Here is a 26,666-nt window from a genome sequence, read left to right on the forward strand (position 1 = left end):
AATGCAGAGAACATAAATAATTTACTTGTCTAGATTTATGCTGTTTTGTATTAAATAATTTTAACTTCTGTGTCTAGTTGTTTTGTATTAAATAATTTTAACTTTTGTGTCTAGTCAGATTAAATCTAAACCCTGTTAGTAAGATGTCTGACTCTCCTAAAATTTTCCATGTAGCAGTTCATAGGGAACCAGTTTTAAACCCTTTTATTTTATTTTTTTTTTAAGAATTTTTTTTTTAATTTTATTTATTTATGATAGCCATACAGAGAGAAAGAGAGAGAGGCAGAGACACAGGCAGAGGGAGAAGCAGGCTCCATGCGCCGGGAGCCTGATGTGGGATTCGATCCCGGATCTCCAGGATCGCGCCCTGGGCCAAAGGCAGGCGCCAAACCGCTGCGCCACCCAGGGATCCCTTAAACCCTTTTAATTGTTATAAATGCAGTTACTTCAAAATCACAGATCCTATTTAACGTGGTATATAATAATTTTTATTTTCCTTTAGCCTTTCAAAAATTGTATGATTATGTAAGCTTTGGAGTCTCAAAATATCAATTTCCTAACTAAACTTACCTCGACATTTTAAAATATCTTCTATTTTTTGGTAGACTTATATTTCTGAACTAACAAAAGACCTGGTGGTTTTTTAGATTGCACTTTTTCCCCCTCTGTGACCTATGAATTTGGCTGTTTATCTTGATTTTCTAAATTAAAACAAATTTATTTATTTATTTTATTATTTTTTAAAAATTTTTATTTATTTATGATAGTCACACACAGAGAGAGAGAGAGAGAGAGAGAGGCAGAGACATAGGCAGAGGGAGAAGCAGGCTCCATGCACCGGGAGCCCGACGTGGGATTCGATCCCGGGTCTCCAGGATCGCGCCCTGGGCCAAAGGCAGGCGCTAAACTGCTGCGCCACCCAGGGATCCCAATTAAAACAAATTTAAATGTCTTAATTGTCATATTGTTATATTTAGTGTTAAATTCCATTTTTTTTTTCCCTAGTGGAAAAGAAGCCTAAGAAATAAGGTCCTCTCTCTAGACCATAAAAGTAGAAAAGGTGTCCGTGGGCGTCCTGTCACTTCTAAGACATCACCAGAAAGGTAAGATATATGTGTGTATGACATAGGATGGACTTACACTGTGTATAAATAATGTGAGTATGGGTGATTCACCTAGCCTCTTTGGGTCTCAGTTACTGTACTTCTGAAATACAAAGACTGAATTCAAGATTCAATTCTAAGGTTTTTTTCCAAGCTTGAACTTCCTGTGATTCTAAGTCATCTTAACTCCTTGTTTTTGTGCATTTGGAATGTCTTGATAAACTTTAACTGATATAACAAGAGTTTTATATCTATATATCTATATATCTATATTTATGTATATATACTTATATATGCTTATAAATATATATATATATATATATGCTGGTTATAATGCTTGATTCATCATTTGTGTCTGCTATACAAAAGGTACTAAATTTAACAACTGGAACTGTAGTCATAGTATTAGTGAATTATGGTTATAGTGGAATTAAATATCTGGGGGATTGAAATTGCAATTATTGGAAGGAATTTAGAGCATTCCAGGATTAGACATCTGTAAATGATTAAAAAGTTGTTATTGTACAAAAGGGTATTGAATTTTCTTTTTGGTGAACAGTAAATGAATGAAAAAATGAGGTTAGCAAAGTGGAACTGATTTATGTATGTTGACATTATATGCTGTTTAAGTCTTACTAGTTCTAGAAATTCTTAATAGATTGGAGTTTTATTCATAAAGTCAGTTTTACTTTCTTCTTTCCAACTAGATGCCTGTAATTGTCGTTTTTTGCTTAATTGTCCTGGCTAGAACATCTAGTACGATATGGAATAGAAGTGGTGAGAACGGACATCTTTTTTTCCCCCGCTTTCACAGGGAAAGCAGTCAATATTTTACCATTAAGTATCATGTTAGCTAGGTTTTTCATAGATGCTTTTCTGTGGTTTAAATGTCCCCTCAAAATATTTATGTTGAAATTCTCATGCTCAATGTGATGGCATTTGAAAGTGGGGTCCTAAGGAGATTGTTTAAGTCATGAATGGGATTACTGCCTAAATAAGACACCTCACAGTTTTTCTAGTTTCTTCCACCATATGAGGACACAAGGAGAAGATAGCAATCTGCAGTCTAGAAGAGGGCCTTCACCAGAACCTGACAATGCTGCCTGGCACCCTGATCTTGGACTTAGGAGCCTCTCGAACCATGAGAAATGAATGTTTGTTGTTTATAAGCCACTTACTTTATGGTATTTTGTTATAATAACCCAAATAGACTAAGACATATCCCTTTTCACGATGAGGAAGTTCCTTTCTATTCCTAATTTGTTGGAGGCTTTTTATTGTGAATGGGTGTTGGATTTTGCCCAATGCCTTTTCTACATTCGTATCATGTAATTTGTGTACTTTACTAACGTAGTGTGTTATGTAATTTGATTTTTTTAATGTAATTTGATTTTTTAAAAGATTTTATTTATTCATGAGACACACACACACACACACACACACAGAGAGAGAGAGAGAGAGAGAGAGAGAGAGAGAGAGGCAGAGACACAGGCAGAGGGAGAAGCAGGCTCCATGCAGGGAACCTGATGTGGGACTTGATCCGGCGCTCCAGGATCATACCCTGGGCTGAAGGTGGTGCTAAACTGCTGAGCTACCCGGGCTGCCCCGTAATTTGATTTTTAAATCTTAAACCAACTTTGCATTCCTGGGATAAATCCCCCTTTATTGGGCAGCCTGGGTGGCTCGGTGGTTTGGCGCCTGCCTTCGGCCCAGGGCGTGATCCTGGAGACCCAGGATCGAGTACCACGTCGGGCTCCCTGCATGGAGCCTGCTTCTCTCTTTGTCTGTGTCTTTCCCTCTCTCTCCCTGTGTCTCTCATGAATAAATAAAATCTTTAAAAAAATAAATAAATCCCCCTTGATTTATGATCCCATTCATATGTTGCTAGGATTTGTTGAGGATGTTTACATTTGCATTAAGAAGAAAAATTTGTCTTGTTTTCTTATGTTGTCTTTGTCTGGCTTTGGAATCAGGTTGGTACTGGCCTTGAAGAATGAATTGAAAAATATTCTTTCTTCCTTTGTTTTTCTGGAAGAATTTTGGAGGATCAATATTAATTTTTCTTTAAATGTTTTGTTTTGGTTTTAAAATTGTATTTTCAATTAATCTGTATGCTCAGTGTGGGGCTTAAACAGCCCTGAGATCCAGAGTCACGTGTTCTACCATCTGATCCAGGCAGGCGCCCAGTGTTTCTTTGAATGTTTGATGAAATGCACCAGTGAATCATCTGGTTATTGACATTTTGCGCACGTGGACATGCGTGTGTGTGTGTGTGTCTGGAGTTTTCACATTACAAATGTAAATTATTATTTGTTATAGTTCAATTTAGATTTTCTATTTTTTTATGAGTCAGTTTGGTAGCTTGTTTCTAGGAATTAGTGCATTTTATAAGTTATCTAATTTGTTTGCATACATTTGTTCAAAGTATTCTCTTAGAATCTTTTTAATTTCTGTAATAATGTTAGTGATCTCCTTTTCATTCCTGATTTACTAATTTGCATCTTCTCTCTCTTTTTCTGTTCAGTTTCCCTAAAGATTTTTTAATTTTGTTGTTCTTTTGGAAGAACCAACTTTTGATTTCATCAGTTCTCTCTGTTCGTTTCCTGTATTCTATTTCATTTATTGCCACTATAATCTTTTTTCCTTTTCTTGTTTTGGAAATAGTTTGTGCTGCTTTTTCTAAATCTTAAGATATATAGTGGGGTTACTGATCGGAAATCTGCCTTCTTTTCTAACATAGACATTTATAGTTTTAAATTTCCCCCTGAGCACTGCTTTAGTTATATCTCATAAATTTTGGTATGTTGTGATGTTCTTTTCATTAATCTCAAAAGTATTTTCTAATTGGTAAGATTTTTTTGACCCAGCTGTTATGAAAGTGTGTATAATTTAATTTCTGCATATTTTAAAATTTCAAATATTTCCTTCTGCTAATTTCTTATTGAGATATAATTGACATTGTATTAGTTTCAGGTGTATAATGTAAATTGATTTAGTATTTGTATATATTGAGAAATGATCACCACAGTAAATCTAGTTAGTCCATCATCATGCATAGATATACATTTTTTTTCTTGTGAGAACTTTTAAGATTTACTCTCACTTTCAGCCATTTTGAAATCTACAGTATAGTGTTATTAATATAGTCACTGTGCTGTATAGTACATTCCCATGACTTATTTATCTGTTAATTTTTTTTATCTGTTTTTAATTGAATTTCATTGTGGTCTGAGAACATTTTGTATTATTTCCTTTCTAGTAAATTTTTTTAGAAAGATCTTATTTATTTGAGAAAAAGGGAGCATGAGCAGGGGGAGGGGCAGAGGGAGAAGCAGACTCCCCACTGAGCAGGGACCCGACATGGAACCTGATCCCAGGACCCCAGGACCATGACCTGAGCCAAAGGCAGATGCTTAACCATCTGAGCCACCCAGCCACCCTCTCTTTCTTGTAAATTTGTTGAGGTTTATTTTATGGTCTCACATATGATCTTTCTTGCAGAATGTTTTATGCATTTGAGAAGAAATGAGTATTCTGTTCCTGTTTGGTGGAGTGTTCTATAGAGGGCTGTTGTATTGAATTGGTTGATACTGTTATTCAAGGCTCCTGTTATCTTTGCTGATGTTCATTCTAGTATTTCTATCCATTATCAAGACAGTGTTTTGAAGTATCAAACTACTAGTGTTGAATATCTCCCTTCTGTTTTGTCAGTTTTTGCTTAATGTATTTTGTTGTCCTGTTACTAAGTATATGGATATTTGTAACTGGTATATCTTTCTGATGAATTAACCCTTTTATCAGTGAAATGCCCCTCATTGTCTTTTTGTTTGTTTTAATATTTATTGTGTCTGATATTGATATAGCTACTCCATTTGTCTTAAGGTTCTGTTTGCATGGTATACCTTTTTTTATCTTTTTACTTTGAACTTATTTATTTCTTTCATTCCGAATTGTCTCTTGTTGAGAGCATTTAGTTGCATCTTATCCTAGCAGTTTGAAATGTTATAATGAAATGTCATAGACTGGGTGGCTTATAAACAACAAATATTTATTTTTCATAATTCTGGTGGCTGGGAAGTCCAGTATCATGGCACCAGAAGGTTCATGGTCTGTGAGGGCTTCTTGGTTCGTACAGCTGGCCATCTTTTCATTGTGTTCTCAAAGGGCAGAAGGAGTCTCTCTTAAGCCTCCTTTATAAGAGTACTAATCCTATTTATGAGGGTTTCCCTCTCATGATCTAATCGCTTCCCAAAGGCCTCTCTCCTAATATCATCACTTTGGGGGGTTAGGATTTCAACATATGAATATTTAAGGGAAACAAACATTCAGAACATAGATCTTGATTTATCATGTATTCTGGAATATCTGCCTTTTACTAGATTGCTTAATCCATTCATATTTCATGTGAAAATGTCAGTAGGGCCATGCCTCCTCTGAAGGCATCAGAGAAGGATCTGGTCCATGTCTCTCTTCCCTTCAGGCATTCCTCGTGTTTTGGATGTATCACTGCAATCTTACATGTGTATATGTTCTCTCTCTGTGTCTTCATGTTGTCTTTCTTCTGTGTGTTTCTGTTTCTGTGTTCAATTTGCAGTTTTTATTTTTATTTATTTATTTATTTTTCAGTTTGCAGTTTTTATTTATTTTTATTTTTTTTTGTTTTTTTAAGTTTTTTTTTAGTTTGCAGTTTTTTTTTAAGTTTTTTTTTAATTTTTATTTATTTATGATAGTCACACACACACACACACACACACACACACACACACAGAGAGGCAGAGACATAGGCAGAGGGAGAAGCAGGCTCCATGCACCGGGAGCCCGACGTAGGATTCGATCCCGGGTCTCCAGGATCGCGCCCTGGGCCAAAGGCAGGCGCTAAACCGCTGCACCACCCAGGGATCCCTAGTTTGCAGTTTTTATAAGGACTCCAATCACAATGTATTATGGCCTAACCTATTGACCTCATTTAAACTTGATTATTTCTGTAAAGACAGTATTTCCAAATAAAGTAACATTCTGAGATACTGGGGTTAGGAGTTTAGAATATCTTTTTCTAGGGCACAATTCAACCCCCAAGAAATAAGTTGAGCATGGGAGAGGAATTGAGCTGCTTTTGGGAACAGTAATTTCGTTTCTTAAGGAAATGAATTGCCAATCTGTCAATTTCCCTTTCCTCTTTATTGCTTCTTAAAAATTCAGTCCTTCCTCAGTTATATGTAAATAAAACAAATAACTATTTTATATTGCCTTTTTGTGTGTGTGTGTGCTGCTTCTGATTATAGGACTATACAGGTTTTCTATTTCTTCTTTTTAAAAAATCAACTTTATTGGTATATCATTTACTAGAAGAATATGTGTCAATTTTAAGTATAAATTTTTATAATTTTTGAAAGATGTATTGCTTTTTTATTGTAAAATTCACAAAACACAAAATTTACCATCTTAACCATTGAAAAATGTTTTTAAATTTATTTGAGAAAAGAGAAAAAGAGAGAAAAAGAAAGAGCGCTTGGTGGGGAGGGGCATAGGGAGAGGGGGAGAGAGTCTTAAGCAGGTCTGTGCTCAAAATGGAACCTCACATGGGACTCATCTTATGCCTCTGAGATAGACCTGAACCGAAACCAAGAGAGTCGGCTTCTTAACAAGCTATGTCCCCTAATGCCCCCTAGCTTAACCATTTTTAAATGTATGGTTTAGTGGTTTTAAATACGTTTATTTATTCATTTATTTATTTCGATTTTACTTAGAGTAAGAGAGCACAAGCAAAAGGAACAGCACAGGGAGAGGGAGAAGCAGGCTCCTCACTGAGCAGAAAGCCCAGTGCAGGGCTCAATCCTAGGACCTTGGGATCATGACCTGAGCTGAAGACGGATGCTTAATCGATTAGGGCACCCGGGCACCCTTTAAATACATATATAATGTTGTACTAACATCATCACCATGTATGTCTACAACTCTTGTCATCTTGTACTACTTAAATGGTATACCCATTAAACAATGAGTACCAGTTTCTCCCTTATCCCAGCACCTAGCAACCACCTTTCTACTTTCCATGAATTTGACTACTTTACCTCATGTAAGTGGAATCATTCATTGTTTTTTTGTGGTTGGCTTATTTTACTTGGCATAATGTTCCTAAGTTCATTCATGTTGCAATCTATCAGAATTATTTCTCTTTTAGGCTGAGGTAATATTCCATGTACACAAACACACACTGTTTTGCTTAGGCATTCCTGGTTATTTTTGTCGTGAAAAGATACTGAATTTTGCCAAAATTTTTTGCATCGGTTGGAATGATCATATTTTGTTTCCTTTTCATTCTGTTACTGTAGTCTTTATATTGACCAATTTTTGTATATTGAACCATTCTTGAATTACAGGAATAAATCTCGCTTAGTCATGGTGTGTAATAGTTTTAATTTGCACCAAAATTTGGTATGTTCATATTTTGTTGAGTTTCAAATCAATGTCCATAAGAGATAATGGTCTTTAGTTTTCTTTTCTTGTAGTGTCTTTAGCTGGCTTCAGTATCAGGGTAATGCTGGCCTGATAGAGTAAGTTAGAAATTGTTCTTTTTGCTTCCATTTTTGGGAAAAGTTTGAGAATGATTGCTGTTATTTCTTCATAAAATTTTGGAATTCACAAGTAAAACCATCTGGCCAGGGCTTTCCTTTTGGGAGGCTTTTTGATTATTGATTCAATCTTTTTTACTAATTTTAAGTAAAGTCAGATTTTGTTTCTTTGTGATTCAATCAAAATTTTTTGGTTTTGAAAATTTATCCATTTCATTTAGATTATCCTGTTGGTTGACATACAGTTCATAGTATCAATTATAATCCTTTTTTATTTTTGTGGAATCATTAGTAACGTCCCTACTTTCATTTCTGATTTTAGTAATTTGTATCTTCTCTTTTTTCTTCACTCATCTAGCTAAAGTTTGCATGTTTGTTCATTTTTTTTTTTAAGAACAAATTTCTGGTTTCACTAATCACTTATTTTTCTATTCTGTATTTCATTTGCTCTGCTCTTTATTATTTCTTTTTTCTGTTAGCTTTGAATTTAGTTTTCTTCTTCTAGTTCCTTAAATTGTAAAGTCAGGTTGTTGATTTGGTCTTTATTTTTTATAAGGTAAGCATTTATACTAAAAAATACCTCTTATTGGGGATCCCTGGGTGGCTCAATAGTTTAGTGCCTGCTTTTGGCCCAGGGTGTGATCCTGGAGACCCGGGATCGAGTCCCATGTCGGGCTCCCTGCATGGAGCCTGCTTCTCCCTCTGCCTGTGTCTCTGCCTCTCACTCTGTCTGTATCATGAATAAATAAATAAAATCTTTTTAAAAAATACCTCTTATTAATAGAGCTTTGGTTGTGTTTTGCAAAAGTTTTTTTTAAGATTTTATTTATTTATTCATGAGAGACACACACAGAGAGAGGCTGAGACACAGGCAGAGAGAGAAGCAGGCTCCATGCAGGGAGCCCGACGTGGGACTTGATCCCGGGTCTCCAGGATCACACCCTGGGCCAAAGGCAGTGCTAAACTGCTGAGCCACCTGGGCTGCCCATGTTTTGCAAATTGTTGTATGTTGTTTTTGTTTTCATTCATCTTAAATATTTTCTAATTTCTCATGTGATTTCTTCTTTGAACCATTGGTTATTTAAGAGTGAGGAGTTTAATTTCTACAAATTTTGAGTTTTCCAGTTTTCCTTCTGTTAGTGATTTCTATTTTCATTCCATTGTGGTCAGAGAAGATACTTTGTGTGATATCTATCTTTCTGAATCTGTTGAGATTTAATTTGTCCCCCACAATGTGGTCTATCTTGAACAATGTCCTATGTGCACTTCAGAAGAATGTGTACTCTTTTGTTGTTAGGTGGCTTGTTTTGTGTATGTCCATTACATCTAGTAGGTTTATTGTGTCTTTTAAGTCCTAATTTTTTGTCTTCTGTCATATTTTTCCATCCATTATTGAGAAAGGGACATCAAAGCCTTCCAACTCTTATTGTGGAACTGTCTATTTTTGTCTTTTGTGGAACTATTTTTGCCTTCTGTTAATTTATGCTTTATATATTTTGATGCTCTGTTATTAGATGTGTAAATGTTTTAATGGTTATATCTTCTAGCTGTATTATACTTTGTATTAATATATAATTATTTTCTTGTTTCTTACAATCTTTTTTGATTTAAAGTATATTTTGTCTGGTATTAAAATAGCCTTGCTCTTTTGGTAGTATTTGCATAGAATATCTTTTTCTGTCCTTTCATTTTTAATCTCTTTATGTCTTTGGATCTAATGTGAGTCTGGTGTAGACAGTATATAGTTAAATCATGCTTTTTAAAATTAATTCTTCCACTTTTTGTCTTTGGATTGCGGTATTTAATCCATTTACATTAATATTAACGAGGAGCAATTTATGTCATTGTGCTATTTGTTTTCCATGTCTTACAGTTTTTTTTTTTTTGGTCCCAACTTTTCTTCATTTTTCTCTTTTTTTTGTTTTATTAATTTTTTGTAATAGTGAAATGCTTAAATTCTCTTCTCAATTCCTCTTGTATAGCTACTTTGTAGTTACCATGAGGGTTATGTTTAACAATATAAAGTTATAGTGCTCTAATTTGAATCTCTCCCTGTTTAAACTTGAATAATATGTAGAAACTGCTTCTTTACAGTTTTATCTCCCGTCTCTTTCAATTCTTGATTTAAAAAATGATATCTTTATATAGCTTATGTTCAAAAACATAGTTATTTTAAATGCACTTTCCTTATATTATGTAGAAAACAAAATTTGTGGTTATAAACCAAAGTTGGAGAATTAGTATCTTTTAGACTTTTTTTTTTTTTTAAGCATATTGGTCTGTTAAATCATGTGGAAAACAGAAAGAATTTCAAACCAAAGTTAGGCAGTTGTTCATGTATTTACTGTTACTGATGAGATCTTTATTTCCTCATATGGTACTGAGTTACTGTTTCTCCTTATAGGATTCCCTTGAGCATTTCTTGCAGGGTAGGCCTTATGCTAGCAAACTAGCAGCTTTCATTTGTCTGGACGTGTCTTAATTTCTTTCTGCTCTTGAAGCTTGGTTTTGCTGCATATAGGATTTTTGGCTGATCAGTTTTTATTTTTTGTATGTGATAAATCACTTTTCTCTGGCTGCTTTTTTTTTTTTTTTAAAGATTTTATTTATTCATGAGAGACACACAGAGAGAGGCAGAGACACAGGCAAAGGAAGAAGCAGGCTCCATGCAGTGAGCCCGACGCGGGACCCGATCCCGGGACTCCAGGATCACACCTTGAGCCAAAGGCGTCTAGACACTCAACCACTGAGCCACTCAGGCGTCCCTCTCTGGCTGCTTTTAAGAGTGTCTTTTAAGAATTTGATTATAGTGTATCTCAGAGTAATAAACAATAAAACAATAGACAATAAAAGTAAATTAAAAATAAAATAAATAACCAAAAATATATTTATTTGTAAATAAACCCTTCATTGAATTATTTTAATTTGAATATGCTCTTTGACTTTTTTGTATGTCCCTGACTAATACAGTGCCAGGCACAGATAATATTCTCAGCCATCCCACAGTATAGATACTGTTTTTCAAGGCAATTGATAGAACCTCTAAGTCTTAGTTGTTTCTCTGTGAAATTAGAGAAGTCATTAAAACATCCTTCCAAGTTTGCTGATTTTTCAGCCTGCTCAAATTGTTTTTGAATCTCTCTAGTGAATATTTTTCTTTTCTTTTTTTTTTATTTTTTATTTTTTTTCTTTTCTTTTTTTTAAGATTTTATTTATTTATTCATGAGAGACCAGAGCGAGAGAGGGGGGCAGAGACAAGGCAGGAGAAGCAGGCTCCATGCAGGAAGCCTGACAGGAGACTCATCCTGCGTCTCCAGGATCACACCCTGGGCTGAAGGTGGCGCTAAACTGCTAAGCCACCTGGGACTGCCCTCTAGTGAATATTTCATTTTAATTATTGTACCTTTGGTTCCAGAATTTTTTATAGGCTATCAAATAAATAAATAGGTCAGAGAAAATAGAGGGAAAATTTTATGAAGAAAATATTAAAAGACATCTCCAACAATTGAAAAATAAGTTTCCGGTTTGAAAAGGCTTAATAAATGTTAGCACTGTGTTGGGGAAAAAAGGAAAAAGAGAAACTTTAAGGCACATAATGAGATTTCAGAACATCATGTGAGATTTCAGAACATCAGAGGTAAAGAAGAAATCCTAACAGCTTTCAGAGACCAAAAAAAAGAAAAGCACCTACAAGGATCAGGAATTATAATGGCATTGGTATTCTTAGCTGCTCTGGATGGTAAAAAATTATGAAGCAATGTCTTCAAAATTCAAAGAGAAAATTATTTCCCTTCTGTTGTTCTGTACTCAACTCATCAAGTATAAGAATAGTTTCAGTACATTTTTAGACATAAAAGTTCTCAAAAAAACACCTGCTTTTTATAATAATAAACTTTCTTGGGAAGCCCTTTATGATATGCTTAACTAAAATCAGCATGTAAAAGGGAAGACTTTTTTTTTTCTTTTTTTGCAGTGGGCCAGGTAGTAAATAACTCAGGCTTTGTGTCTCTGTCCCATATTCTCCTCTTAGAGATGATAGGTTACCTGATATTTTGGTTTTATTGAGAGGATTTCTGTGTATTTTGTTAATGATTATCAGTGAAACATAAGTGATACAAGGTGGAGAAGAAAGTAAAATGACTTATAAAAATTTAGGTAATTAACTTCTAGAAAAACAAAACATTGTTAAGAAAGGAAATGTAACTGTAGTGGATATGTGGTTCAGCTTTGAAGAATATTTATGTAAGGACTAACCTTGCAGATTGAAACATAATTTCTGATGTAAGTATATTGGGAATTTATTGGATAGAAGGGGGCTTATTGAAACAAAGATTGTAAAATGCTCATTCTATCAGTGGATTTTGTTTGAAAGAAAAAGAAATCTGTGTCAGTAATTAATAGGAAAAATAGAAAGTTCAAAAAATGTTTTCATTCGGGAGTGGAGAAGCATGGGGAAATGGATTGTTTGAACAAGAATTCTGTAATAAGAATTTGTCATTCATATAAAGGAAATCAAATCAGTTATGTTAAGGGACTTAATGAAGGTCTTTTAGGCTAATTAAAATCTGAGATTTATTTCCTCAGTGATATATCTGGGATAACCTAGTACTTTCCTATATTGAAATTACGTAACATATTATCTATGTAGCACTTTTTGGGGAGAAAGAAAATAATAGTTACTGGTATAACTAAAGCAGCACCTGGATTACAAGGCAGTAAAAGCCAGACTTGAATGATCTTCTTTTACTTGTAATATTCAGGGAAGGTATGTAATTTTATAATTAAGAGGTGTAAATATTGGGCAGCCCGGGTGGCTCATTGGTTTAGCGCTGTCTTCAGGCCGTGATCCTGGAGACCTGGGATTGAGTCCCACGTTGGGCTCCCTGCATGGAGCCTGCTTCTCCCTCTGCCTGTGTCTCTGCCTCTCTCTCTCTCTGTCTCTCATGAGACAAGAAAAGAAAAAAAGATAAGAATGTCTTTTTTCTTTATGAAAAAAAAAAAAGACGTGTAAATACATTTTATTCCTACACAGATACTGCTGTGGTATCCTATGAAAGATACGAGAACTTCCCCTGAGAAACAAAATGACCCACAGTTGAAAAATAAAGGAATAATTGCAAGAGTAGGAAAAGGACTATTGTAATAGAGAGAACACACTGACCATAATAAGATCTTCAAGTATCTCAATAGTCAGAAAAGGGCTTTTCTTGTTAGGGAGAAGTAAACAAGTCTTGAAATACCTGGGTTTTGGGAAGTAGAATGAGCAACTATTGAGATAGCACAATAGATAAAAAATGTTTTAGCTTGAGGTCACTGTTCTAGGCAGGGATTGTATGCTGGCTCAGGCTGAGAGGAGGTCAAAGTTCACATGCCTGGGCAGAGCTGACAAATGTAACCAGAGTTTGGTAACAAGAATTATGTTCCTATAGATAGAGGGTGGAGACAGACAATTCAGTTATTGTGTATGAAGTTTAGGGGAGGAAAAAATTCCTGTAGCAACTTAGTTTTAGTGACTGAGTCTGCAAAGAAACTGAGAAAGGACAGATTAACCAGACGGAAATGTGTATATCACTTCCACATGTGGAAGAACTCAATGATTAAATCATAGAGGTGGTCAGGATTTGAGGTTTCTATAGTGTCTTAACAAAGATCAGTAGGACAAAGTAAAAGGGATTTAGGCTTTTAGGGGCTGCAAGCCCCTACATAAAATAAAATGGGAAGATAAAGGTTATTTGATAAGGTTTGTTATGTAGGTTGTTCTTTGTATCTATCTCCGGGCTGGTAAGAATCTAGAGTTGTCTCTTGGTGTTTAAGAGGTATGCTAGGCACCTTAATAAATTATGTCCTGTTTTTAGGCAAGTAGGGGGGATGGCAGAGAACTTTTCTTTATTATTATTTTTTCCAGTGCTCACCACAGTAAGTGTAGTGACCACACAATGTTATTACAATACTATTGACTGTGCTCTCTAGGCTGTGTTTTCTTCTCTGTGACTTACTTTATAACTGGAAGTGTGTACCTCTTAACCCCTTTTTATATATTTTACTTATCTTCTCACCCTCACCTCCCCTTTGGCAACTACCAGTTCTTTGTATTTAAGAGTCTGTTTGTGGTTTTGTTTTTTAGGTTCAACATGTAAGTGAAATCATGCAGTAGTAGTCTTTGACTTATTTTATGTAGTATAATACGCTCTAGGTTCATTCATACTGTTGCAAATAGCAAGATCTTATTCTTTTCTATGGCTGAGTACTATTCCACTGCACATATATACCACATTTTCCTTATCCATTCATCTATCAGTGGACACTTGGGTTGCTTTCATATCTTGGCTTTTGTGACTATTGCTGCAATAAACATAAGGGTGCATCTATCTTTTCAAATTAGTGTCTTTATTTTTTTTGGGGAAAATACCTAGCAGGTAGAATTACTGGATCATATGGTAATTCTATTTATAATTTTTTGGAAGACTCTCCCTTCTGGTTTCCACAGTGGTTGTAGTAATATCCATTCTTTTTTTTTTTTTTTTTTTTAGTAATATCCATTCTTACCAACAGTGCATGGGATTTCCCTCTTTACATCCTCACCAATGCTGTTATTTCTTGCCTTTTTTGTTAATAGCCATTCTGACTGGTGTGAGGTCATTGTAGTTTCGATTTGCTTTTCTCTGAGGATTAGTGATGTTTATCTCTGCATGTGTCTGCCATCTGTATGACTTTTTAGGAAGAAATGTCTGTTTAGGTCCTCGGCTCATTTTTTAAAAAAAGTTATTTATTTGAGAGAGAAAGAAAGGGAACATGAGCAGGGGGGGTGGGCAGAGGGAGCAAGCAGAGGTCCCACAGAGTGAGAAATGGGATGGGGCTCAGTCCCAGATCCCTGAGATCATGACCTGAGCTGAAGTCAGGTGTCTGACTGAACCACCCAAATGCCCTCTCTACTTTTTAATTGGATTATTTTTTGGTGTTGAGTTGTATAACATCCTTATGTATGTTGGATGTTAGACCCTTATCAGATATATCATTTATAATTATCTTCTTCCATTCAGTGGATGGTTTTCTTTGTTGCTTAAAAGCCTTTTATTTTGGTGTAGTCCCAATTGTTTATTTTTGCTTTTGTTTTCCTTACCTGAGGAAACATATCCTTAAATATGTTACTAAGGCCGATGTCCAAATTACTGCCCATGTTTTCTTGCAGTGGTTTTATGGTTTCAGGTCTCACATTAGATCTTTAATCCATTTTGAGTTTATTTTTGTGTGTGGTATAAGAAAGTGATCCAATTTGCCCAGCACCATTAAGTGCAAAGTCTTTTTTCCCCATTGTGTATTATTGTGTCCTTTGTCATAGATTAATTGACCATATAGGTATGGGTTTGTTTCTGGGCTCTCTCTGATGTTTCATTGATTTATGTGTCTGTTTTTGTGCTAAAACCATATTGTTTTGATTATTGTAGCGTTGTAGTATATCATGAAATCTGAGATTAATGCTTCACCTGTGTTCTTCTTTGTCTATTAGAGTTTTTTTTTTTTTTGTAGTTCTATACAAATTTTAGGACTATTTGTTCCAATTCTGTGAAAAATATTATTGGTTTTTTATAGGGTTGCAACGCATTTGTAGATTGTTTTAGGTAGTACGGACATTTTAACAATATTATTTCTTATAATCTATGAGCATGGTATATCTTTCTATTTGTGTCTTCAATTTCTTTCATCAATATTTTATAATTTTCAAAGTACAGGTCTTTCACCTCCTTGGTTAAGTTTATTTCTAGATATTTAATTCTTTTTGACATAATAAGCAATGGGATTGTTTTCTTAATTTCTTTTTGCTACTTTGTTATTAGTGAATAGAAACACAATAGATTTCTGTGTGTTGATTTGTATCCTGCAACTTGACTGAATTTATCAGTTCTAATAGTTTTTTGTTGGAGTCTGTAGGGTTTTCTATATACAGTATCATGTCAGCTTCAAATAATGACAGTTTAACTTCTTCCTTATCAATTTAGATGCCTTTTATTTCTTGTCTGTTGTAGTGAGGACTTGGAGTTCTATGTTGAATAAAAGCACTGAAAGTGGGTATTCTTATTCCTAGTTTTAGAGGAAAATCTTTTAGTTTTTCATCATTGAATATGATGTCAGCTGTAGGTTTTTATATATGGTCTTTGATATATTGAGGTATGTTTTTCTATACCAGTTTTGTGAGAGTTTTTTTTATTATGAATGGATGTTATATTTGTCAAATGCTTTTTCTGCATCTCTTGAGGTGATCATATGGTTTTTATTTTATTTTAATTAATTTATTTTAAAAAGGATTTTATTTATTTATTCATGAGAGACAGAGAGATAGAGAGAGAGGTAGAAACATAGGCAGAGGAAGAAGCAGGCTCCATGCAGGGAGGCCAATGTGGGACTTGATCCCAGGTCTCCAGGATCAGGCCCTAGGCTGAAGGCAGTGCTAAACTGCTGGGCTACCGGGGCTGCCCAATCATATGGTTTTTAATTTCCTCTTATAATAATTGTAGAGGCCACTTTTAGATAACAGGCTTGAGCAATGGAGATTGACCAAGGCAAAAGGGCCCATAGTGACCCCAGGCCCCTGGCCAAGTACAGACAGGCCCATCACTTGATCTATCTTAAAATATCTGTAAGCCCTAACTAGCTAATGGGTTATTTACAACCAGGCACAGATAACAAAAAAAGGGAAAATTCCGTACATCCTCATACTTCCTCATTTTCTGGCTTTGAATATAGCCCTCTCCCACTGCCCCACTGCATACAGTCTCTGGTTTGCTGTCCTGACCATTGCTCTCTTGCAGGGTATTTAGTAAACTTCTATCTCCTTTGCTCTGCCTCATGTGAATCCCTTCATTGCCTGTGCCACCAGTTTCCATGCAATAGGGTCACCCCACATCTGGGGGCTCCCATCCAATTGGGAGAGACACCACAATAATGTGGTATATCACATTGGTTTGCAATTATTGAACCTTCCTTGCATCCAGGGAATAAGTCCCACTTGATTATAGTGAATGATCAAATATATTTTCAATACATAAACGTATTCATGTATTGAAATGTATTTTTTTTAAAGATTTTATTTATTTACTCATGAGAGAGAGAGAGAGAGAGAGGCAGGCAGAGACACAGGCAGAGGGAGAAGCAGGCTTCATGCAGGGAGCCTGACATGGAACTTGATCCCAGGTCTCCAGGATCAGACCCCAGACCAAAGGTGGTGCTAAACCGCTGAGCTACCGGGGCTGCCCTGAAACGTATTTTAATGTATTGTCAAATGCAATTTGTTAATATTTTTGTTCATCAGAGATACTAGTCTGTGTTTTTCTTCTTTCTTTTTTTTGTAATGTCTTTGTCTAGTTTTGGTATCAGGGTAATACAGAAAGCTTTTCTTTTATCTGCTTCATCTTAGTTGTTGGTTAAAATAATCCTTATGCCAAAGGTTTACTCTATTTTTCAACATTGTTTTTAACAATTAAAGTAGGTGTAGCAGCAAAACAATAAATGAGACAGTTTAAGTCAGATCTCTAATAACTCCTAATAAAATAGATCATATTTATATTAGAATTATTATTTTAGAACTATCTCTATGGGTATTTTGATTTTGATGTCTTCTGAAAAGGTGTGTGGCCTGGAGTGATGGTCTGTCTGGTTTCTTTTTGTCTGTCAGCATTGTTATGCAAGCAAGGTGAGCTACAGTTTTTAGCACCTTGGACAAAATGAAAATGCAGGGTCCCTTGTTTAAAAAAATGAGAAAGTGCTATTGAATAAAGGTACTTATGAACTATTTTTACTCACAACACTTTTCACACCAAAATGCACGTGTCTTTTCCAGTACTATTTTCCAATTCTCTAGGCACTAACTGGGTGTAGTGCAATTTAGTACTGACACTCTACCTGGAGTTAGCATCAGATTCCACAATTTAAGGGCTTGGTCCTTACAAGACTGCATTTGTTTCATATGCCAACTGAAAGTCTCAGATTGTCAGTGGTATTTCTGACTGGCTGGCTATAAATTGGGCATTTCCATGACTCCCTTTTCAGGTTTGAGAATTTGTTAGAATCGCTTACAAAACTCAAGATGGCGTTTTACTTATATTTATAGGTTTATTATAAAGGATACAATGCAAGAACAGCCAAATAGAAGAGATCTATAAGGCAGCCTGATAGAAGAGATCTATAGGGAGGTATGTCACCCTCTCTATACCTTAATGTATTTACCAGAGAAAATGATCAAATGTACATTTCCCATTATATTACACTGCTAAACTATAAAACATTTTCCTTTCTTCTTTCTTTCTCAACTTACTATGATGTTTTTTATTTATATATATATGTTGTTCTACGTAAAGAAAAAGAAACATTTTAAATCGTTAGTATGAATTTTACTGTTCACTTTTATACTGTTCAATTCTTTTCTTTTTTATTTTTTGGGAGTTCAATTCTTTTAAATGCAGATATGAGCATTGAACCAGTATGAATAATTACTGAAATCATACAATTTATATTTCACAGGGTATATATGTACATATTTTGTTCTTACCAGAAGAGTGGAAATGCTGCCCAAAACTAAACTTAGCAGTTTTTATATCACTTTTTGATACATCTACATTCTACCAACACTTTCTATCTTTGGCCTAATGGTGTATCAAGAATGAATGAGAGTAGAAGGAACAGAAAGGATACAATAGGGTGCCTTAGTCATTTGTGTTTCTTAGATGCCATTCTTTTTTTCTTTTTCTTTTTCCTCTTGGAGCCATTTACTAGTTTGAATGAAAAAATGCGGCCTTTCAGGACTTTCAGTGCCCCTATTTGCCTTTTTCTCACTTTGAATCTCATGGAATGCCCACATATGGTAAATCCACCAGAATTTTTTGCTCATGGACATCTCAAATATTATATGTGAATGGAGCAGTCAGGAATGGTTGGACATGCATATGATGAATATTTGCTCTCGTGCGTGCACTATTGTTTCATGACTTTTGCGTACAAAATACAGGTTCAAAGAAAATTATTAAGAATTTCAAGATAGGGATCCCTGGGTGGCGCAGCGGTTTGGCGCCTGCCTTTGGCCCAGGGCGCAATCCTGGAGACCCGGGATCAAATCCCACGTCAGGCTCCCGGTGCATGGAGCCTGCTTCTCCCTCTGCCTATGTCTCTGCCTCTCTCTCTCTCTGTATGACTACATAAATAAATAATAAAAAAAATAATTAAAAAAAAAAAGAATTTCAAGATAGCAATGGTAGAGCTTTGAAATAAGCATGAGGTTGGTATATCCTTTGGGTTGCACATCTGTGAAGCTGGTGCTGGATTCAAGTGAAATAATATGGAAATGTTTACTAAGAGCAGCCTCAGGGCAAAAAAACCTTATTGATGACAAAGAAAAAGTATAGCTGAAATTAAGTATATGTTATGGATCAAATGTTTGTGTCCCCCCAAAATCTCTGTTGAAATCTTAATCTCTTATGTTTAGGAGGCCTTTGGGAGGTGATTTGGTGATGAGGGTGGAACCCTCATGAATAGGAATAGTGCTCTTATAAAAGAGACCCCAAGGAGCTCTCATCCCTTCTACTGTGTTGGGAGTTACAGTGAGAAGATGGCCACCTGTGAACCAGGAAGCTTTTACCATAAATTGAATCTGCCTGTGCCTTGATCCTGGACTCTCCAGCCTCCAGAACTATGAGGAATACTAGTTTGTTATTAAGCCACCCAGTCTATGGTATTTTTGTTAAAGGAGTCCGAATGGATTAAGACAGTAAGAAAGGGGAATAGGGCAATGCAATTGCCAAGAAGCATGCAATTTATTTATTTATTTATTTATTTATTTATTTATTTATTTATTTATTTTTAAGAAGCATGCGATTTATTGTGTTAACTATTTGGATTATGGATTAAAAGTATTCAGTCAACTGTGACTTTCTCAAAGTCCAAAGCAGCGTAGTGGGGTGTGTGTGTGTTAAGTACCAGTTTTTAACTTCAGAGAATCAGCTTAAGTACATTTCTCATTCAAAAGATGCTTGCTAACACACTTGGCCAATAGCCAGGTAACAAACTCATTTATTGTAAAGTTGGTATCCAAGGCCTACTGTAGTGATGATTCTGTAGAGGCCTTGAACTTAGTCTAATGAATTTTTCAATCCAAATTTTAGTAAAGTATAGTTGTATAAATTAATAAAAATGTTACTCATTTAGTTAATTTAATTTGGCATTGATGAGGAAAACTAATAAGGTAAACTCATTTTCCAAAGGCAATATAAATATTTTTGCATATTATTAATGACTCTTAATTACCTTTATTTTTATGTATAATGAAGTACACACATTTTATATGTATATTTTGATGAAATTTTAAAAAATGATTTGAGAGAGAGAGAGAGAATGTACACTGGGGGGTGGTCATTGGAGGAGCAGAGGAAAAGAGAGGAAGTCCCAAGCAGACTCCACGCTGAGCCTGGAGCTCCATTTGGAGCTCTATCTTGCCACCCTAAGATCACGACCTGAGTGGAAACCAAGAGGCAGATGCTTAACTGACTGCGCTACCCAGACTCCCTTGATTTGTATACCGATGTTATCACTACTGCCACAATCTCTGAACAAACCCAGTTCCCCAGAGACTTCCCCACTTACCACTTACTACCAAGCCCATCCACCTCCAACCCTAGTCACTGATCTGCTATCACTATAGATTAGGTTTGTCTTTCTAGAGTGGTAAGTATATGAAAACAACTATGTATATTCTTTTGTATCTGTTTTTTTAAAAAATATTTTATTTTCAAGTAATCTTTACACCCTACATGGGGCTTGAATTGAAAATCCTGAGTGGCATGCTTAACTGACTGAGCCAATCAGACACCCCAAGGTCTGTTTTTGTTTTTGTTTTTGTTTTTTTCCACTGAGCATAATGTTTTGGAGATTTGTCCATGTTACCCTCTTAGATTCCTTGACAGGGCCTATGAATTAAGCTGATAAGACAGATCAACAGGAAAAAAAAAAGCATATAATTCTTACTTGATTTTTAAGAAGTGCCAATGGGAGCTCTGAGGGAAAAATGGAGACCCAAAGACATGGTTAGGACTGACAGCCTAGGAATCTTTTTAACAAAGAGAAATAAATTTGTGAAGTGACAGGACAAAGTTTTATGTTTCTAGGCACAGTAAATTGTGGGAAAGTGATCAGAAATACTTGGGGGAAACTAATGGGAGATAAGGATTATTTTAGTAGACTTGTTTGTACAGATCCATTTTGTTGTCTACTCCCAGTCTGCAGTTATAAGAATGTCTTTCCAATAGAAAGGGCACCTTTTTCATGGGAAATTTTAGGACCTACCTTCAGATACAAAAGGGGAGGGAGGTCAGAGAGCCTTTTCTAGATCTGCTGTTTCTCAAGTGGCTCAAAATTATATGCCAGCGTGGTATATTTTGAAGTGAATGTTTTTAGCCCTTTCAAATCCATTCAGCTCTTAGTGGACATTTGGGTTGTTTCCAGTTCTTTCCTGCTATGAATAAAGCTACTGTGAATACTCTTTTACAAATGCCTGTGTGGATATGTTTTCATTTCTTTCTGGTAAATATCTAGGAGCTGGATTACTGAGTCATTGAAAGAGCATTTTTAATTTTGTAAGAAACTGCCAAACTGTTTTCCAAAAGTGATTGTGCATTTTATATTCCTACCAGCAGTGTAGAAAAGTTTTACTTCCTCCACACTCTCCCTTGTTATAGATGTACAGTGGTATCTTACAGTGGTTTTAATTGCTTTTTCTTGGTGAATAACAATATCGAGCATAGTTTCTTGGCCTTTGTGGCTTCTCCAATGTGTCTGTAGGAATTTTTTGTTCTTTCCCCCCTTTTAAAAGAAACCTTAAAAGAAACCTTCTTTTAAGATCAGAAAGACAAAATAAATAATATTGAGGATCTTTTCATATGCATGTTGGCCATTCATATCTTTTTGTTGTGAAGTATTCAAATACTTTCATGTAGGAAAAAAGCCTTTTTCCTCTACCCTTCTTAGTTCTCTGAGGCCCTGCAAATTAGATTGACAAAATACAGATTTATTAGACAAAAACAGTTTACTAATGCATGCAATGTGTACCTACGAGGGAGAAATTCTATGATGAGTAACTCAAAGGGGTAGTTGCAGCTTGGGCTTATGTAGTGTCTAACAATGAATAATTTCTAGAGAAACGAGAAAACAAAGGAAAAAGATTTGAGACTCCCAAGGATGGCCAGCTGTGGGAAAATAAATACATGGAGGAAACTAATGGAAAATAAGGTTTAGGCTTGTTATGTAGATTCTGTCTCTGAGCTCATAAGAATTTCTAGTGATGAATAGTCTACGCCTGCAGTTAGCCAAGTGGTGGGGGACAAAGTTTTTTTGCGGGGGGCATTTACTCTTTCTCAGTTGCCTTCAGTTCAAAACAATCCTTGTGCCGAAGTGACATATTTTGGGGTGGCACATTCTGATTTCTTACATCCATTGTTTTCTAAGGACAAGAAATGCTCTCAATTAAATTAAATTGTGAAAAAGGAAAACTGCTTTTATTCTGGCTAGTTTCTAGAACCAAAAATAATAGGACTTTGAGGTTTTGAGGAAAGGGGAGGGAGGAATGATTTGATGATATTTTCTGATTTGCTCAATTTAGTTAGCCAAGTTATATAGTTGACCTAGTATGTGTGTTTTTTGTTCATTGGCTATATTAAACTGAATTTTCCTTTAATTAAAGTTTTTCTTTTTCTTTTTTTTTTAAGATTTTATTTATTTATTCATGAGAGACACACACACACAGAGAGAGAGGCAGAGACACAGGCAGAGGGAGAAGCAGGCTCCATGCAGGGAGCCCGACTTGGGACTCAATCCCAGGTCTCCAGGATCACGCCCTGGGCTGCAGGTGGCGCTAAACCACTGTGCCACCAGGGCTGCCCTAATTAGAGGTTTTCAAGTGTATAAAATAGTACTCTAGAAAAAATATAGTGTATTTTTTATTTCTAGGAGTGATATTTCTAAGATTCTGAGTACATAGATCAGCGATTATTTCCCTTGTAAATGAAATTGTTGATTTAAAAAAAAAAGATTTTATTTATTTATTTATTCATGAGAGACATAGAGAACAAGAGAGGCAGAGACATAGGTAGAGGGAGAAGCAGGCTCCCTGCAAGGAGCCTGATGGAGGACTCGACCCTGGGACTCTGGGATCATGCTCTGAGCCCAAGGCAGATGCTCATCTGCTGAGCCACCTAGGCGTCCCTAAGTATGATCCTTGAATGAGGTGGGGTTTAATGGTGCCAACCCCCTTGCTCAGTTGAAAAATCTGCATTTAACTTTAGACTCTCCAAAAACTGAACTACCAATAGCCAGTTGTTGACCAATAACATAAACAGTTAAAACATATTTTATATATGTATTATATATTGTATTCTTTTCTATTTTTTATTTTTTTATTTTATTTTTTTAAAAGATTTTATTTATTAATGAGAGAGAGAGGCAGAGACACAGGCAGAGGGAGAAGTAGGCTCCATGCAGGGAGCCCGACGCGGGACTCGATCCCGGGACTCCAGGACCATGCCCTGGGTCAAAGGCAGGCGCTAAACCGCTGAGCCACCCAGGGATCCCCATTCTTTTCTATTTTAAAGATTTTATTTATTTACTCATGAGATACACACAGAGAGGCAGAGACACAGGCAGAGGGAGAAGTAGGCTCCTTATGGGGAGCCTGATGTGGGACTTCATCCCAGGTTCCGGGATCATGCCCTGCGCTGAAGGCAGATGCTCAACCACTGAGCCACCCAGGCATCCCTATATATTGTATTCTTAAAGTAAGCTTGAGAAAAGACAATGTTATTTTAAAATCAAAAGGAAAGGAAAAATACTGTACTGTACCCATCCAAAAAATTCTCATATAAGTGGACCTACACAATTCAAAAGGTTCAAAGGTCAACTGTAAATTAATAATAGTATAATGATTGACAGCTTAGAGAGAGATATTTCATAAATAGATAATCGGATGCTTCTAAAAAGCCTAGGCAAGTACTTTAGCAGGAATGGTATATAATAATTGCTTCTTGGCCTTTTGGCTAAGATCAAGTGTAGGAATGGTATATGAAATGTTGGGTTAGTTGGATTTCTCTGTTTAGCTGTTCTCTGGTCTTTATTTGTACTGCAAAGTGTAATGCATCTATCAAAAAGATAAATAAAAGGTAAACAATAAATCATTTATTATAATAACCTTTTTTAAAGGCAAATATACTTTTGTAACCACTACTCAGGTACAGGATAGAAAATTACCCAGAAGTTCTGTTGTGCCTAGTTACACAACTCATTTTCTGTCCTTTAAGATCAACCTGTCTTCTGACTTACCTTTTTTTTTTTTTTTTTGTATAGTATTTCTACCTAAGTGTAGTTTCCAAAATAAAAGTTTAGGTTTCATTTTGAATGGTTTGAATGTTGTTCTTCACTCTTAATTTATATTCTATATCCCTAGAAATCTTATGGCATTTAAATGTAGAAATTAAACTTTTTTTTTTTATCTTAGTATTTTGGGGAAAAAAGAAAATATTAAGGTAAAAATGTTTAATTAAAAAATTTTGTTCTGGGGACGCCTAGGTGGTTCAGTGGTTGAGCATCTGCCTTTGGCTCAGGGCATGATCCCGGTCCTGGGATCAAGTCCCGCATTGGGCTTCCTGCGAGGAGCCTGCCTCTCCCTTTATGTCCCTGCCTTTCTCTCTGAGCCTCTCATGAATAAACAAATAAAATCTTAAAAAAAATTGTTCTGACTTATGCTTTAGTTTGTTACTAGCCAGCCAAATTACAGTTATAATAAAGTCAAATATATAAACATCAAATAAGTATTTTCCTCAGAGAATCCCAATTGTCTTTTTCATTTAGAGTCACATTATTAAAATAATCAATAAAATCAGGAATGGTTTGCTATTTTCCAATATAAATTCTTTTTTAAAAAAGATTTATCTATTTTAGAGAGAGCAGAGAGTGTGCGTGCATGTGTATGTATGCATGTGCAGGAGAGTCAGAGGGAGAGGGGAGAGAGAATCTCTAGCAGACTCCTGTTGAGCTAGAAGCTCATCATGGGGCTTGATCTCTTGACCCATGAGATCCTGACCTGAGCCCAAACCAAGAGTCAGTAGCTCAACTGAAAGTCAGTCACTCAACCTACTGAGCCACCAAGGTGTCCCTCTAATATAAATTCTTAATTGGTCTGGGTGAATAGAAAAATGGCTTTTCCAACATTCGGTATTTTCTTTTTTATTTTATTATTATTATTTTATTGGAGTTCAATTTGTCAACATATAGCATTTCACCCATTGCTCATCCTGTCAAGTGCCCCCCTCAGTGCCTATCACCCAGTCACCCATCCCCCCGTCCACCTCCTCTTCCACTACCCCTTGTTCATTTCCCAGAGTTAGGAGTCTTTCATGGTCTGTCTCCCTCACTGATATTTTCACTCATTTTCTCTCCTTTCCCTTTTATTCCCTTTCACTGTTTTTTATATTCCCCAAATGAATGAGACCATATAATGTTTGTCCTTCTCTGATTGACTTATTTCACTCAGCATAATACCCTCCAGGTCCATCCACGTCAAAGCAAATGGTGGGTATTTGTCGTTTCTAATGGCTGAGGAATATTCCATTGTATACATAGACCACAGTTTCTTTATCCATTCATCTGTTGATGGACACTGGGGTTCCTTCCACTATTGGCTATTGTGGACATTGCTGCTAAAACCTTTGGGGTGAAGGTGTTCCAGCATTTCACTGCATCTGTATCTTTGGGGTAAATCCCCAGCAGTGCAATTGCTGGGTTGTAGGGCAGGTCTATTTTTAACTCTTTGAGGAATCTCCACAGTTTTCCAGAGTGGCTATGCCAGTTCACATTCCCACCACCAGTGCAAGAGGGTTCCCCTTTCTCCAGATCCTCCCCAACATTTGTTGTTTCCTGCCTTGTTAATTTTCCCCATTCTCACTGGTGTGAGGTGGTATCTCATTGTGGTTTTGATTTGTATTTCCCTGATGGCAAGTGATGCAGAGCATTTTCTCATGTGCATGTTGGCCATGTCTACGTCTTCCTCTGTGAGATTTCTGTTCATGTCTTTTGCCCATTTCATGATTGGATTGTTTGTTTCTTTGCTGTTGAGTTTAATAAGTTCTTTATAGATCTTGGATACTAGCCCTTTATCTGATAGGTCATTTGCAAATATCTTCTCCCATTCTGTAGGTTGTCTTTTAGTTTTGTTGACTGTTTCTTTTGCTTTGCAGAAGCTTTTTGTCTTGATGAAATCCCAATAATTCATTTTTGCTTTTGTTTCCCTTGCCTTCGTAGATGTATCTTGCAAGAAGTTGCTGTGGCCAAGTTCAAAAAGGGTGTTGCCTGTGTTCTTCTCTAGGATTTTGATGGATTCTTGTCTCACATTTAGATCTTTCATCCATTTTGAGTTTATCTTTGCGTATGGTGTAAGAGAATGGTCTAGTTTCATTCTTCTGCATGTGACTGTCCAGTTTTCCCAGCACCATTTATTGGTACTTTGTGGCTTTCCAGAAATGCGTCCATTTCTTCTAGATGGCCTAATTTATTGGCATACAGCTGCTCATAATATGTTTTTAAAATCATTTATATTTCCTTGGTATTGGTGGTGATCTCTTCTTTTTTCATTCATGATTTTATTGAGTCTTTTTTGTTTTTAATAAGGCTTTCTAATGGTTTATCTATCTTATTAATTCTTTCAAAGAACCAACTCGTGGTTTTGTTGATCTATTCCACAGTTCTTCTGGTCTCTATTTCATTGAGTTCTGCTCGAATCTTTATTAACTCTCTTCTTCTGCTGGGTGTAGGTTTTATTTGCTGTTCTTTCTCCAGTTCCTTTAGGTGCAAGGTTAGCTTTTGTATTTGAGTTTTTCCCAGTTTTTTGAGGGATGCTTGTATTGCGATGTATTTCCCTTTCAGGACTGCTTTTGCTGTATCCCAAAGATTTTGAAGGGTCGTATCT

General features: G+C 35.8%; 1 protein-coding gene across 4 annotated transcripts in view; it reads left to right on the top strand.

Annotated features, from left to right (window-relative positions):
• Positions 1–26,666, top strand: part of SENP7 (SUMO specific peptidase 7) — a 150,918-nt gene that overhangs the window by 39,844 nt on the left and 84,408 nt on the right. For all 4 annotated transcript variants that reach the window (XM_041757248.1, XM_041757255.1, XM_041757265.1 and 1 more), the window contains exon 4: positions 1,006–1,103. In XM_041757248.1, coding sequence (XP_041613182.1) covers positions 1,006–1,103 — 98 coding nt within the window. The remainder of the gene's footprint in view (positions 1–1,005; positions 1,104–26,666) is intronic.

The sequence above is a fragment of the Vulpes lagopus genome, chromosome 1, assembly GCF_018345385.1.
Source record: "Vulpes lagopus strain Blue_001 chromosome 1, ASM1834538v1, whole genome shotgun sequence".
Lineage (NCBI taxonomy): Eukaryota > Metazoa > Chordata > Mammalia > Carnivora > Canidae > Vulpes > Vulpes lagopus.